This window comes from Amblyomma americanum, chromosome 1, assembly GCF_052857255.1.
Source record: "Amblyomma americanum isolate KBUSLIRL-KWMA chromosome 1, ASM5285725v1, whole genome shotgun sequence".
In the NCBI taxonomy this organism is placed as follows: domain Eukaryota; kingdom Metazoa; phylum Arthropoda; class Arachnida; order Ixodida; family Ixodidae; genus Amblyomma; species Amblyomma americanum.
In genome coordinates this window covers 247,002,222-247,018,539 of record NC_135497.1, presented here as the reverse complement: position 1 = coordinate 247,018,539, position 16,318 = coordinate 247,002,222, and the positions used below count along the sequence as shown (strand labels likewise).

The window sequence follows — 16,318 nt, the reverse complement described above, 5'->3', positions numbered from 1 at the left end:
GATGACATACTGGCCGTTGGGAAGAGATGGAACCGATTTAAACAATACGTAAGTAGCGGCTGCAGGTGGCAAGCGGGTGAACTTGGCAGTACAGAGACGGTGCACAACTGGGGCAGGTGGTTCTAAGAGGAACGGTAGGTACAACTCAACAACACTTGTAGCAAAGTCATTAAGGGTTGCATGCTCACTAAGGTAATCAAGGGCGATTATGGTTTCATGAGGGCACTGGTTGAGAACAGTAAAGAGCACGGTGGTTTGGCAATCGGAAATCGTCACACGAACAACACACAGGCCGAGAACTGGGGACGTTCTGCCATCGGCAACTCGAACAACGGCTGTAGGAGCAGGCGTCAGCACTTTGCGGAGGCGGCGACGTAGGCCGGAACTCATCATAGAAATGTGGGCGCCCGTGTCAACCAGAACAGAGACGGCAACTCCATCGACTTGTATGGTGAGTAAATTCCGCGGGGCACGAAGAACTAAACGAGGATTTTGGGGCCGGGTCGTCACTGCAGCATCACCTCTAGACGCTGCAGAAGCTATAGTTTTCCGCCTGTAATCATCCATAGGGGCTAGGAGAGGAAGCGCGTGATCGTTGTGGCGGACGGGACTAGTGGCGCTGTGGGGATGGTGGGTGGCTGAAGCGGGGCGGTGAGACGGTGGTGGGGCTTGATGGGTCCAAGGGTCGCGAGAAAGAGCTTGAGCGGGCAGCGTCGGGGCGATGATGGGGGAGTCAAGAAACTGGTCCGCTGGGAGGAGTACCGTCGACTATGGCAATGACGATGTGGCCTACACGGGAACAATTGAAACATATGGGCCTGCCGTCCGGCGAACGCCACTCGGAGAGATTGCGCGGTCGAGGAGTGGCATAAACAGGCCTGACAGGATAAAGAGGAGGGACTTCGGGTACTTGGGGGGGGGGGGGGGGGGATGAATAGCGGCGACTGAGTTGAAACCCAAGTTGGCAATTTCCTGTTGCATGACAGCTTGAATAATTGGAAGGGCCAACGGCTGCTTGTTGGCCACAGGAGCTGCTAAGGGAGCCAGACCAATTGCTTCAAGCTCACGACGCACAATACGGGTCACGTTCTCAGGTGAGGTCGGCTGGTTCCGAAAAAAAAGATCTTGGCAGGAGGAAGACGCAGCCGTGTTGGGCAGGCGTGTGATATGCTGGGTGATCCGTCGGCTTTTGGCATCCTCGAAGCGGCGGCATTCTTTTATGAAGTCGGCAATCTTGTCGCAGTTTTTGTAGATGAGCAGATTGAAGACGTCTACGATGCCCTTGAGCACATGTCCGACTTTATCAGCCTCGCTCATCTTTGTATCCACTGTGTAGCACAGAGACAACACATCTTGAATATAAGAGACGTAGGACTCCGTGGATGACTGGGCGCAACTGGCAATATCTCTTTTAGCGGCAAGCTGCCAGCCGAGTGGTTTTCCGAAAAGGTCGATAAGCTTCTGCTTACAGTGCTTCTGGTCAGTGTCTCTTCGTTGGTATCATACCACTTGAATGCAGTGCCCTTAAGGTAAACAACTATGTTCGCAAGCATGAAAGCTTGGTCCCAGTGGTTGTTAGCGCTGCACCGTTCATACCTGCGAAGCCAAGTCTCGACGTCGGCGTCATCGTCTCCAGAGAAGGGTCCAGGATCACGAGGGTGAGTGAGGACGGCGGAGGACACCGATGCTGCCGAATCTTGGGGGGATGCTTTCGTCATTGTCGGCACTGGTAGGTATCGTCCGCTACATAGTTCCGTCTTACCCAGCACCTCCACCAAGGATGTTACGGGGAAATGCTATTTACATTTATTTAGAAGCGTTGGGGGTTAGAATGAAGAGTTCCTAGCAGGGAGCACCAACACGAACAGGGAGCCACATTAACCTCCTCTTCGTCGTTCGTCCTTTCACGCGAGAGGCCACTTTGTCTTTCACTGCCACTTCGTCGTAACAATATGTGTAAGGCTTTAGTTTAGATGCATGCACTCATCTCATCAAAGGTAAAGAAAGCATGCAACACGAGTAGGCGAAGCCTATATGTCAGCGACTTGGTAGAACTGGCAGTCATGGCCATTTAATCAGGCAAGAATGTGACCGTTTGGTAGCCTTTCACTGTGATCACTTCAGGGTAGAACTGAAAATGCTTGGAAACAATGGGTGCAAAAGATACCAGAGCTCCGAATTTTTAAATACGAATCATTTCTCAACATGCCACCACCTTTTAAGTCAACCTATCATGAAAAGGACCACGAGATCCTAAGCTGAAAGAAGAGACAAAATAATACGGCAAAGTATTACTGGCAACTTACACGAAACAGTTTTAGGAGCTTACTATTGTCGAATTTCTTCGACTTAGGCAATTTTTTTATTATGGGGAGTTCATCAGGCTCCACTTAATGCTTGTGATGTTGACCAGACCAAAGCCTCAGTCCGAATAAACTTTCAGTTCGAATTGAGTGGATCTGAACTAATGACATTTTTCTGTAGAAACAAAATAGCACAGATTTTTCTTTCAGCGGGACTAACGTTCAACGTAAGTACACGGCAGCAAATATCCCAAGTGTTTTACCACAAAAAGCACCATTAGTAACACTCACATGCAAAGTAAACTAAAGTATTGTGCTCTTAAAGACACCATCATAAGAATAAAAGGGTGCATTTTTTTACTTTGCGAACAATGGTTTGATGTGCTAAAAAATATACTACTTTCAATCTTCGCTGGCATATCGGGATATCTGCACAGGCACAACACCACAATGTGCACTGTGGTTAAGCACCATTGCAGTAGTGCCACAAAGTTCATTTCTCATTGCCTGCCACAAATGCGGAGGAAGTCCACATGTGATACATCATCATTAAAAACAGTAAGTAAACAAAGTGCTCTCCTTACCTTCCAAACTTCAATGTAGTCAGCATCACTGTTGATGATCTCCCCAGCGGCATCACGAGGAAATAATTCACTGCCTTCCTAAGAATGAAGAGAAGGTTAAAGGCACAAAATTTATCAGCAACACCTTTCTTGTACAAGCGATATACTACACAGGCCTACTGCACAGATTGCTAATCCAAGAAGAGGAAAAATTTGAATTTGTGATAATTTTGAAACGTTTTCTGATGGAAGTGGCATCCATGAGACTAAACTTAAAAAACAATTTTAAAAATGTAATGAACAAATGTGACGGCACAGTTAAACTAGGTACACTTTCTGAGAAACGTGAGACTTTACACAGGTATTCTTCCGAAATGCACAAATATTGCTATTGCTACTTTCACGATGAGAAGTTCTCATGTGCAGCTTAAATGCGGCCTAAAATTTAAAAAGAAAGCATTCCTGACATTGAAAGTTATTTGGGGCATTTCAACAATCAATGCGCACCAATTTCAAAAATATATCCTCACCTTGTAACCAAAGGGCCAGTGCATCAAATAAAGGTCAAGGTAGTTCAGCCCCAGAAGCTTCAGAGACAGCTGACAGCACTCAACAGCTCTAGCGCGGCTGTAGTAAGTGCACCACAGCTGTAGAAAATACAGAAGACACAAGAAGTGTAGCAAAATTATTTCTGATGACTAATAATAATTCAAAGCTAAAATTTCTTCAATACGGTAAGTAAGAGTAGAGGCTGGGTGGCGCTGGCAATTCCTGACTAAAGTAATGCTGTGCAAGTGCCTGCTGTTTATTAATTCAGTGTTGCGCTGTAATACTTTAGTATTGGAATTTCTTGTTTGCACAAAAATGATTACCATGAGCCAACACTATAGGGTCACATTTCAGAGCAATTGGAAGGTTCCCTTATCAAATGGGCCATGTGAAATGTTTAGCGATAAGCTAACATTCAAACAATGATCATAGAACGCATGCTAACACCAGTAAAACTCTGCATTTAGGCAATAAAAAGGAGTTGAGCTAGTTGATGCAGCATACTTTTAAAAAACACAGCGCAATGGATGAAGGGCAAGCGAGTAAAAGGGGATAGCGCTGACTATCAACTGCATGATTTATTGGAATGACACAAGTATATACAGAACATCCCAACAACCAAGTGCGCATGTTCGCAGATGAAAAAACATGCACATCAGCCATTTTCGTCAAGAAATGATATTTCACGAGAATTAATGATAACCGATGGGGTGCGTACGCACGTGTCAGAATTCTAGTGAATGAGGTAGGCTTCTTTTAATTCTCTTGTTACTTGTTCTCTGTGCTTGTACAGCACCGGTGCTCCATTAACAGGAGCATGCAAGGAGGGTGCAAGGGGGCTTGTGGCTGCGTTCTTTGAGGTGAAGTGCCAGGTTCAGGACGGGGTTTTTTCTAAGGAGTTCTAATGTTCATGTTGTCTTCTGTTGAACCACCTTCCTGTTGGTCCGATACAGTTCTTGCCACATGTGAAAGGTACTCTGTACATCATGCGATCTGGGAATTGAAGAAAAGATACGCCGTGTTTTACCTGGCATCCACTGTGGCCTGTGCGTCGACCCTTGTCTTTTATTTTCCTGTTTACCTTAGCACAAATGCTGCCTTGCTTGATGGGCACAGAAAACAGAACATCTATTCTATACTTATTTCCGACTTGCCGTAGGCAGTGTGACAATCCATGTACATATGGTATAACAACCAAAACTTTCCTTCGGGGTGTTTCAGGAACCTGTCGATTGCTAGCTCCCTCAGCTTTTTTCAGTACTTTACTACACGCGAGCAAGATCATATCGTTATGAAAACCTGCTGACTTTTATCTAACTGTTCATTGACGCTGTTCTTAATGTCATTGTCGCAAGACTTGAAATTTTCCGAACCTAACATGCTGCCATACCACTATACAAGAAGCGTTGAAGACATTCTAAAGACCTTTTGTGAATGCGGAAAAGGCCTGAACTGCACATTCGAAAACCCCATCTGCTGACATGCTGCACTTTCTAGATTTAAGGTTGGATCTTGGGCAAGACTACATTTGTTGAGCATTTTCAACAAAATCGAAAAAACCATTGCTCAACTGCAAGTCCAGGCATTCCAATTTAGTCAAGTGTGGTATAGCCTTTTCGTCTAAAGGTGCAGCAATTTTCAAGTCTTGCGAGCATGCCATTAAGAACAGCTTCAATGAACAGATAGATAGATAAACGTCAGCAGGTTTTCCTAACGATATGATCTTGCTCGCGTGTAGTAAGGTACTGAAAAAAGCAAAGGGAGCTAGCAATCTACAGGTTCCTAGAACACACCGAAGGAAAAATTTGGCTCTTATACCTTATGTACATGGAATGTCGCACCACCTACAGAAAGTCGGGCATAGGTATTGAGTGGATGTTCTGTTTTCTGTGCCCATTAAGCTAGGCAGCATTTGGGCTAAGGTAGAAAGGAAAATAAAAGACAAGGATCGAAGCGCAGGCCACAGCGGATGCCGTGTAAAACACGGCGTATCTTTTTTTCGATTCCCAGATCGCGTGATGTACAGAGTGCCTTTCACATTTGGCAAGAACTATATCAGACCAACAGGAAGGTGGTTCAACAGAAGACAACATGAACATTATAACTCCTTAGAAAAAGCCCCGTCCTGAACCTGGCACTTCACCTCAAAGAATGCAGCCACAAGACCCCTTGCACCCTCTTTGCACGCCTCTGCTTAATGAAACATCGGTGCTGTACAAGCACAGAGAATAACTAACAAGGGAATTAAAATAAGCCTACCTCATCCACAAGAATTCCGACACATGCATAGGCACCCCCCTTCCCGTGAAATATCATTTCTTGACGAAACTGATTAATGTGAATGTTTTGTTCATCTGCGAACATGCGCACTGTTGTTGGGATTTTCTGTATATCCTTGGTCATTCCAATAAATCATGCAGATGACAGTCAGCGCTCTTCCTGTCTACTCGCTTGTCCTTCGTCCGTTGCGCTGTGTTTTTTAAAGTATGCTGCATTTACGCACTTAATAAAAAATATTAATGCAACTGTGATTGCATACACAACATAGCGTTTATTGAAGTCCATTTAAGACCCTCAAGAAATTAAATATCCATTGCTCGCACCACTGCACTCAAAATTCATGCAAAAATCACATTCTGTGGTCCATTTTTTGCTGAAATACATTTGGCATCAATGCCTGCATCGTTCATGGGGCAGAAATAGGGAACCACAATTGTCAGGAAGCTCAGCTTTTGCGAGAGTGAGTTCACCTGAGGATGTGGACCTATTTCAACATATTTTTTCGGAGGAAAGGACAGAATGCAAAGAGACTACCGCAGCACTGCTTTTGACGTTTTCCCAAAAAATGGCAGCGCCAGCCTACCTAGCTGGCTTAATGCTGTTTATCTGGGGCCCTGATGACAGGCAGCTGTTCTCCAATGATGCTACACAGGACAGACAAGTATTAGTGCCAATTTCTCCATACGTTGTTGCATGGACCACACAATACGATTTCTGGGTAAAATTTTGAGCCAGCACAAACCAGCCATAAAGTAGAAAAGATTTGCAGATCTGTTGAAACAATCAGAAGGTTACTATATATCTTCTGTGATTATACGCTATGCAAAGCACGTTCACAAAGCAGGCTCTGAAAGCAGCTTCTGAAGGTTCTGAAAGCACCAAATGCAGCGCTGTCAGTTGGAAGTCCTTTCAAGGGCATAGAGTCTATTTCTGTCGCACAGCATCAAGAGAAAGACAACCACTTCCATGCAGTCACTCATTGACAGAAAGCTTCCAAATTTTTCTCAATAAAAAGATGAGCCTAATCAAGATTCATTGGCAGCTAGCTGTGTGTAGTGGGAGGTTTATGCCTCAGGGACACACTGTCAGTACTGACCAATGCCTTGACACTTTGCAGAGCCCATGCAAGCTGATGCAGAACAAAAAATGTGGAAAGCTGAAAGCAAGCAGCGCAGTGCTGTAAACCAGAGAGAGAGCAAGCCAGTACATTGCACCCATTCAATTTCCCTAAAGTTTTTTCCAGCAGGACAACATTCTAACTGAAATGCAGTAGTTGAGATCACGCAGGCATTCTTTTGCAGAAGGCTCCTGTATGACAAGGGCACACAAACCTTCATTCTGCAATATTATAAATGCATACCAGTTGAAAAAAACACCAGCCCGTTTCTGGTGTTTACACCAAACTGGATTTTCAGACACGGGTTCTGGTGTGACCCGGTGTAGTGTTTTCTGGTGTGACCGTGTCTGGTGTTCCGACGAGACCAGTTTTTCAGACACGGGTCCTGATGTGGTGTAGTGTGGTGTTTTAGTGTGTTCTGGTTTGGTGTTCTGTGCTGTGACCCGGTCATCTGATACCGGCTCTGGTGTGTTTTGGTTTGGTGTTTCCTGGTGTGGTCGGTGTACCATTCGATTTGGTGTGGTTGGTGTACCATACAATGTCTTCATAGAGATGCTGTGAGTTTGGACATACTATCGTGAGCAAAAACCAAAGAGATCCCTGTGAGCGCACGCCAAATGGTGTAAAACTGCAAGCACTCCTGATGTCGAGGCAGGTGCACTAACATCCACCGATCTCGCTGTGCCGGTCTTGACGGCACGAGCATTTTATAAGTGGCACCTGCGCGCAGTTAGGCATAGTTTGGCACACACTCGCAGCGTCATAATTTTTCACGATTGTACGCTGGAGCATGCACATAACCGCATCAATTGTGTTCTTGCCGAAGATGAATAACAAGCATGTATAGAAAGAAAAAAATGCTCACATTTGCTCAAAAGCATCCTTAGCTTTATTGGTAGACAAAACTGGCAGTACAGTCAAGCTAGAGGCCCCTTGCATCGTAGCATGCATCTTTTTTGACAAAGTCGAAAATCTTGCATTTCCCTGAGAGCAGCTTGACTCCAGCTGTGTAGCCCAATACCTGAAGAACAAAAAACAAAATCACAAATTTGTGTGAAGTACACTATACTAATCATAGCACAAAGGCAACTATCAAGTGCTGCCATTAAATTTAGCTCAGTGGTGCAAACATGTACTACACATTCAATACGACTCGCAATGCCTCTGCAGTAAACCAAGTGAGTCTTCTGCTATATAGTAAATCAATGCTACTCACATAAAGCACCCCACTTGCATTAAGTTGCTTAAAATCAGTTGCTGAATGAGCTAATATTTCATAGTTTCAATCGCACAGAGTGACAATGCATACATGGAAAGACGCCAAAAAACGCTTTGTGGTGCCTCCCCTTTGCCCTTGTTCGTCATCATGCTGTGTGAATGAAAGTGTGAATTATTGCGTTAAGGTTTTTTTTGCATTCATAGCTAATTGCGCATATTTACACCACAGCTGGTTACGCCCGCTTCATAATCTGAATTCCTACCAAATTTTTAGCGTTGCAAGTGGGGTTCTTTAAGCTTTGCTGATATTGTATGGCAGACTGGCGCCTTTTCCAAAGTAGCAATGTTTACTGCCACAAAAATACATGTAAGGCCGGCCTTTGCTAATACGGATTCCAAAGTTGGGTCAATTGCCTGTACTGCTTTGGATGCGTTTGAACGCATGCTTTGAAGACCAGAATTGCGAACTATCTTCCGTCAACTATGCCGCACTCGATGTGACCATTTATTGATGCTTTAATATCATGTTTCTTTAAACCTTATTCCTGACCCTTGTGTTACTGTCTGTTAATTTGTATCTTGCTTATAAATCCACTCCTGTAACAGTCCCAGTAAGACTAACAGTATGATAAATAAAATAAAAATAACCCAAAATTCGCATGATCCCTCCCAACATGTATGAAACAAAGTATTGCATCCGCTTCGAGCCATCTCTACAGGGCCCCACTGGGCCGTCCCTGCTAAGTGTGAAAAAGTGGTTAAGATTGTCATTAATTACGTCAGGTGATTTATTCTCTTCATCTCTGTGAATGCTGTTTTTAGGCTGTATTACTGTTGCATCATGGTTGCATTGTATGTGCTGCACTTCGTTACCTTTCTTTTCGTTTGTATGATGTGTTATTCCCCCCCACTGTAATGCCACTTGTGGCGCTGTGGGTATTACAATAAACAATAATCAATGCCACAAACTATTTTTACAAAGCATGCAGCAAAACTAGCAAAAGATAGCTCAAGCACACCTATGCTTGAGTAAAAAGTAGCCAAAAACTTTTTACATGTAAGCTGAAGTAGCCCAAGTTAGAAGATGATTTGCAGAACTCGACAAGAGAGCAGAGAAGGGAAGGGAAAAGGGCGTCATTATGGGCTACATGATGGACGCCAACAGTCACTTCCATCATGGCATCTGTCAGCTAGACAATATGTCGGCTAGCATTCAATTCAAGCTTATTTTTGTGCAAAATTTTCAGTAATAATAATAATTGGTTTTGGGGGAAAGGAAATGGCGCAGTATCTGTCTCATATATCTTTGGACACCTGAACCGCGCCATAAGGGAAGGGATAAAGGAGGGAGTGATAGAAAGGAAGAATAGGTGCCGTAGTGGAGGGCTCCGGAATAATTTCGACCACCTGGGGATCTTTAACGTGCACTGACATCGCACAGCACACGGGCGCCTTAGCGTTTTTCCTCCATAAAAACGCAGCCGCCGCGGTCGGGTTCGAACCCGGGAACTCCGGACCAGTAGTCGAGCGCCCTAACCACTGAGCCACCGCGGCGGGGGAACAAAATTTTCAGTGATGGCTACAAGTTATAATATGGAAATTTTCGTCATTAAGTAGAGACAACCAGAGGATTCATGGATGATGGCAAATGTGACGGCACCCACGAAAGCCTACACTGAATCAGCATCACTCAGGCCTCAGCACTTAAAATCCAAGCTTCAGGGCAAATGACTGCTAAGTACCACCAATCTTCTGTCTCCATTGCATGATACTGAAATATTCATTAAAAGTTGTTCATTATGGGCAATTTCACTGATCATGCACTGCCACATTGCACTTAGAGCCCAGGCCTTTAAGCTTTTATCCTCACATGAGCTAATTGCAGCCATCAATTAACCTCCTGTAAATGAACTTTCACATGAAAACAATATCTACAATTATTTGGTCACGTCTTATATGTTTGTCATTATCTTTTGTTTGGTGCTTTTATATTATAAACCACTAACAAACCTGAGTCATAATTCTCACATACACTGATGGAGTGAGTATATGCCTCTGAGATAAACCCAGCTAAAGCTGGAAATTACCTCTCAGTGCATTGATTTTTCACTTCAGTCAATGCCTTGTGGAGAGAATCGTGAAACATCACTCCAGCGCAGAAAAACACACGAACGAAGAGAATAGACACCATGGTCAATGGACACATTTTTGTGCACTGGAATGATGTCTCATAATTCTTCCCAGAACCAAATATCTCAGCCCTCTAACACTTAGCCTTGTGGAGAACCTTTTCCTTGCCTTCCACTGTCACCTCCTGAGCACTTGCTACTGGAGCTGCATTGTGCAACTGCTTCTGTTGACCACATGGTAGTGGCAGTCCTCTTGTGAAACACTGCATCCTTTGGGATTCCCTTCATGGTGCCGTAAATTGCCTTCTCTAGCTTGAATTCAGATACACCTACAGGAAAAAGAACACACGTATAAACATTCTTAGCCATATTCGCAGCCAGGAATATGATATTAATTTTATTTGTACACTTCACAACGGCTGTAAGCTTTAACACCTGTTGAAGCAAGAAAGTAAGAAATCATTTCGTTTATTACCAATGCAAAATGTACACCTTAATGTTGATGGTGCCATGCAATAGCGGTGAGTTCTGATAGCAGTGTGAAGTACAAAAGGCAACTGCATGCTTTCCCTTTAAGAATTTGCAACTTTAACTGCACAATTATTGAAAAACAATTGATTTCATCCTTGAAAATCACAGATTAGTATGTGTAGCAACAAATACTGAAAATAAGAATAGTAGAAGCACTGCCAGTGTTTATATCAACACGCAGCGACTGCTAAGAGCAATTTTCTAATTACAGTTCTTCCCCATCCCCTTGTCAAGCAAGGCACTAATGCCGGTTGGCCTGCAGTAAAGCTAATATGTCCTCAACATGCTGCTTAGCAAATTTCTTGTAGTGAAAATTGAACGAAAAATTACTTAATATTTTTTGAGCTAGAAGTGCATGAGCTATTGATATAGTCCAACGCAAATAACTTAATGCCTCAGAACAGTTTTCAATGAGGAGCCCACACGCGCTGTACTCGCCACTGTTTCCTTATACAAAGCAATACAGGAGTGCATGGCCTATGGTGTTCATGCTAAGAAATACAAAATATAAAATAGAAACAAAACTGAAGTGCAAAGAAAAATTAGAGAAGTTCCGCCATTACACCTTATGTGACACTAGAGAGTACATGTTCATGAAAAAGTAGTAAAATGGTCATTTTGAAATTTTGCACAATCATCATATTGTCACGACCAAAGTCAGTATGCCTTTTCTTCACACAAAAGGTTTCCAGCGGCTCCGGCGCACTTTAGTTTCTTTTTAGTACAGTGCCTCTAAGTGACAAAAATTGGTCAAGGACCACAAAATAGTAATAAGTGTGCATTGTGAATTTCACTTCCATGCTGCATTACTTTACACAACCTCCCATCTGACCTACATGATTTGCTGCAGGAGCAGAAATCCGGTGTCAAATTCCATGAAGGCACAATGAAAGTCCAGTTCAGCGAGTTTGACGGTGCTTTTACAAGTGGTCCGTAACATTATGCTTGTAAAAAGACGACTTCAGGTGTCAATGCTCATCAAAGTTGCCTTCTGATCTCAGCTTTGGTGTGCTCATAAAGTGAGGGCGGGGTGCTCAGTTATAACGACCAATTGTCATGGCTGGTACCTTGTGCTACCCTACTTCAATGATGAAGGCTGCGACAAACTATCCTCCAAAATCTGACATCTGGCATAAAGGCTCAAAAACAAAAGCAAATAAAGGGCCACTGAGACCTGAAATTATTCCCTACTTGCACAGTTATACACATCATAAAGAAATCTGACAAACGGCACGAAGTTATACTGGTATTCTGGCCCCAGATGCTCGCTCAATTGAGCCACGGTATCCTAACTAAAGCAGTAAAAAAGACATGACTGTTGAAGAAGGCATAATAAGCTCCCGTAAACGCTCATCAGCAGTGAGAAAAACAAATTCTAACCCCTCATAATAATACAAGTCAGCCAATGAGGCCACTGTGTAAGTCACCAACTAAGAGACCATGTACAAACTATACACTGCAAATGCACAAACTCTACATGAGAGCAAAGCATGCCTTGCATTTGTGAAACAAATTTCTGTCAATGTAAGATTCTTGGCAACAGTAGGCATCCCCATTCGTGACATCTGCTAAAAAGGAAGAGGGCACATAAATGATGCTGGAAAATTTAGAATTCAGCCTTTCAGTAAACTATATTTTTTCTAGTACCACAAGCAAGTAGACGAGAAGGCAAAAATGAAAGGAAAGCTGCCAGCTGTCATGAGGCCTGCCACAAAAAAAAACACTGAAGCGAAGGGATGCACAAACAGAAAAGAAGGGATGCACTACGTGATGACACAACACAAAATAACACAGAAAAACAGGGCACAACCAATCAATGAAAAGAGAACAGAAAGAAGGCAAGCAGTACTAAACACTGCTACCTCTGCAAATTGAGAACAGTGAAATGTGCAACACCTAAAAAATTAGTTTCAAGGACTATAAACACCTAATTTTGGTCACATATTTTTTTTAAATGCTGCATTAGACAAGTATATTCACTGAACTTGCACAGTGTCAACACCAGGCAAGCGAATTGGCAAAAAAAACATCAAAACTCACCAAGATAATAACTGAGGTAATGTTTTATGTTGAAGAGTCACCTTTTTTCATTTAGCACTTTCAGCTTTTTTGTGCACAGGCTATAATATAACAGATCCTGAAGTATTTTGCAGTAGACGGTGCTTATTTTGCACTCAGATCTAGAGGCAGTAAAAATATTGCAACTGCAGTGAGAGGCCGCAGAAGAGAAGCTTACAAGGGAAGCTGTCAAGTCCAATTAATGTTTCATCTTTGAGGTGCATTCACAGCTGCACTATATAACACTGTTCATATTCTTTTGGCCAAGTGAAATAAGGCGCCTTTGCTGGAGCAGCCTCGGAAGAGTGCCATGTGACACCGGCATTATTGCAGAAGAATGACATGGTTATCCTTCTACTATAACTGTCTATGAGGAGTGCCATGTGACCTGGGTACTAGAGAAAAAAGGTTAAAAGCATTGTCCTCATGCTGTAATATCGCCTTAAAATGCTGCCCTGTAGCCCATTACTTCATATTGGTGTTTTTTAAAGCCTGGCTGCATTGAAGGGGGCCTCTAGTGGCTCGAGAACAGGTGGGCAGGGAACTAGAGCGGGAGAGAAAGTGGCTGAGCTGAGGCTATGCCAGTGTGCTCATTGCTCTGTAGCCTTGGAGCTGAGCGGCCAGCTCTGTACTCACTCGTGGTATGAGGGTGCGGGTTTCCCTTTTTCTTCCACCCTTTGTGTTGTGCTGTCAACTTTGCATTTTTTTCCATCTCGGCTTTAATAAAACGTGTTAATGATTCTTGTAAAAATCACCACGAAATTTTAGAAATAACAGTAGAAATGTTCCAACTATCATTAACAAGAAAAAGAAAATTGGTTGCTTGCTTCGGATTCATACACTCCCTACATTCTAGTACGGGGAGTCTCAGATTCCTCGTTAGCCTTGGTAGGGGTTCTGAGGCCTGCCGAGGCCCCCCTGAATTTAAGCACTGCTTCATACTGAGCATGAAAGTGGCACTATCTGATGGTGACCTATTGAGAAGAGACACACATCTTATTTTGAATAGGGGAACGCCAATACATGCCATCAACGTTCTTGTCCAAAGCAGACATTGCAACACACTGATCTCAACACAGAGGTGAAAAAACAGATCTTAGAAAACTCAATACATACTTGTGCTCTGCAATGTATGCTGAAAGGGGCACAGGCAAGAAGCACCCCAAATCTGGACAGTCGAGACATCCTCTCCGATGAAGCTCTTTTCAGACCTCTTCACTACTGAACACCAGGCACTTCACCTGCATAACATAATTTCCAGCTGTGTATTCTTGCACCCACAATGCCTGGCACTTCCTGGTAATTATTTGTATTGCTGGCATTTCACACAACCACAAGAAAATGTTTAAACAGCCAAACTTTAAATACATAACGCCACTTGCTCACACTAGTTTATCATAAGCTCTGTACTACACAGGTTATTCAAAAACACTTATTTTGAAACGGCTACGAATCGCTCTTTTTCTAGGGCTACTTCGTCAACATTTAGCTATGATTTTTATTCACTAACCGCCTGCAACTAAAAGAACTTTACAGCTGCAGGCAACGTTACCAATGTTACACTGGTGATCGAGCAGCCAGCTTCCTTTTGGGGTATCGCTGCGACGCGTCGCTCAATTCACTCAGTCGCTTGCATGCCTTGACGCGTCACCCCCCTCGCACCCTGAGCTTGACAGCTGGTGTAATCGGCTCGTAGAGGTGTGTTCTAATCTTAAGACGCCACATCATAAAGACGCACATACGCGTAGCGAATAACAACAACGCGAAGCAGACCGAGTGGCGTACGCTAACGGCAGTCCGCAACGGGCCGATAGTGGCGTCAAAAAACACGCGTGCAGGCAGCGCACGATCAAGTCGCACGTCGAATAATGAACAGGAAGTCGGGCAACCAACTTAACGAAATCCCGAAACACAGTCACACAGTTCGCTGGGACAGCGCCTTGCTGGGCGGTATCCAATTGGCACATTCACATTTAGGAGTCTTTAGCAAACGCATCTATGACAGACATCGGCGCTCGCGTAGCAACGCATACACTGTGAACACTGACAGACCAGCATGTTGATGATTCGATGTGGAATGCTCTTTGCTGCCGCGCAAACAACTAGCGAAACACGCGCAATGCCGAAGAGAAACTAACAGGACAGAACTGACAGAGCCTCGTCCCTTCCGTTTCTTCTCGCCTTTGTGCTCGCTCGTTTTTTTGTTTGTTTTTTTTTCGCGGTAGCAAATTGCACGCATTTTTGCGCTACACTATGGGTCTCACCTGGAAACGAACACTCGACGCCTTGCAGTAACTCCTTTCTTCTCTTGCTTTGCGGCTGCCACGGTTGAAGCCGAACGTGTTGTCAAAATTAAATGGCTCCATGCTTCTCGGCGTGGTCACTTTTTCACAAAGTACGCGAACGGCTGCATTGCTGGCACGCGGCGCAAGCTACGATAAGCAGGAAACCCAAACGCAAGTTTGAAGCAACGATTTTGAAATCAGACACAAACAGCACACGAACAGCAGCACGGACCACGGAACGGCGCGGCGTAAGGTGGTGGTGGTGGTTGCTGCTAAGGGATATTCTGGGGAGGGGGATACTGGCCCCGACGTATGTTGGCCTCGTGGGCATCACTCTTGGGGGCCAGGGGAATGGGATTGGGATGTGGGGGAGGGGAGGGGGACGTAAGGACCCGAACATCACACTGGAATGCAGAGAGGGAGAGGTGAAAGGGGAGGGTTGCTGATTCTTGCCACGTGACATAGCAGCCAGCGCGCTGGATTTGAACGGCGTTGGTAAGTACGCTAGGCGCTGGCGCGGGGCTATTAGCGCTGCGCGTGTCATGGCAAATATTTACTGCGAACTGTTACAAAATTGCAGTCAGAATAAGGCGCTTCGCGCCACCGTGTTTTCGAATGACCACAATCAGCCCCTCAAAGGCACTCGATGTTGCACTGACGCGTCATATTCAATCTTCAGATATTTCCTGACGCCGTGTAATTCACCGTGATATTCGACATATAATTATTTTTATATAATTAAATTATTATTTAATGGTGTGAAGTAATTGCTCACATATCTATTGTACAATTATGCTGAGCTGCTCATGATCCAAACAGAGCGAATAAATTGGCTTCTGTGGGCAGTGTTACATACTCAAGAAACGCCATCTCTCTGATATGCACGCTACCAACACCAGCGCTCTGATGTGCACTTTAGTCTGGTGTGCACACTAGACCACACCAACCCACCCTGGTGTGCACATCACAACACACTAACACACTAGGATATGTACACCAGCACACCAAACCACCCTGGTGTGCACATGAAAACACACTAGGATGTGCACACCAGCACACACCAAACCAGTCTGGTGTAAACCGTAGAACACACTAAAACTGTCTGGTGTTCACACCAGACCACACCAAGACAACCTGGTGTATTTTTCAACTGGGTATTTATTACATCATATATAATACCATGGTATATTGAGAAAAAAAAAACAGTTTGGGTATTGTGTATTTGCTGCATTAAGCACAGCTTCGCTCTGACATTTTTTTTTCGTTTACAGACAACTGGAACTTA

The 16,318-nt window shown here is 44.1% G+C and overlaps 1 protein-coding gene across 2 annotated transcripts in view; it reads right to left on the bottom strand.

Annotated features, from left to right (window-relative positions):
* The window catches only part of LOC144114888 (aldo-keto reductase family 1 member B1-like), a 69,057-nt gene that overhangs the window by 26,342 nt on the left and 26,397 nt on the right, over positions 1-16,318 (bottom strand). The window contains exons 1-3 of one of the 2 annotated variants that reach the window (XM_077648896.1): positions 15,266-15,379; positions 3,397-3,513; positions 2,888-2,965 (exon numbers count right to left, since the gene is read on the bottom strand). In XM_077648896.1, coding sequence (XP_077505022.1) covers positions 2,888-2,965; positions 3,397-3,513; positions 15,266-15,364 — 294 coding nt within the window. In that variant the 5' untranslated portion in view covers positions 15,365-15,379. Of the gene's footprint in view, positions 1-2,887; positions 2,966-3,396; positions 3,514-15,265; positions 15,380-16,318 lie in introns of those variants that run through there. The other variant, XM_077648897.1, reaches the window with a different exon arrangement.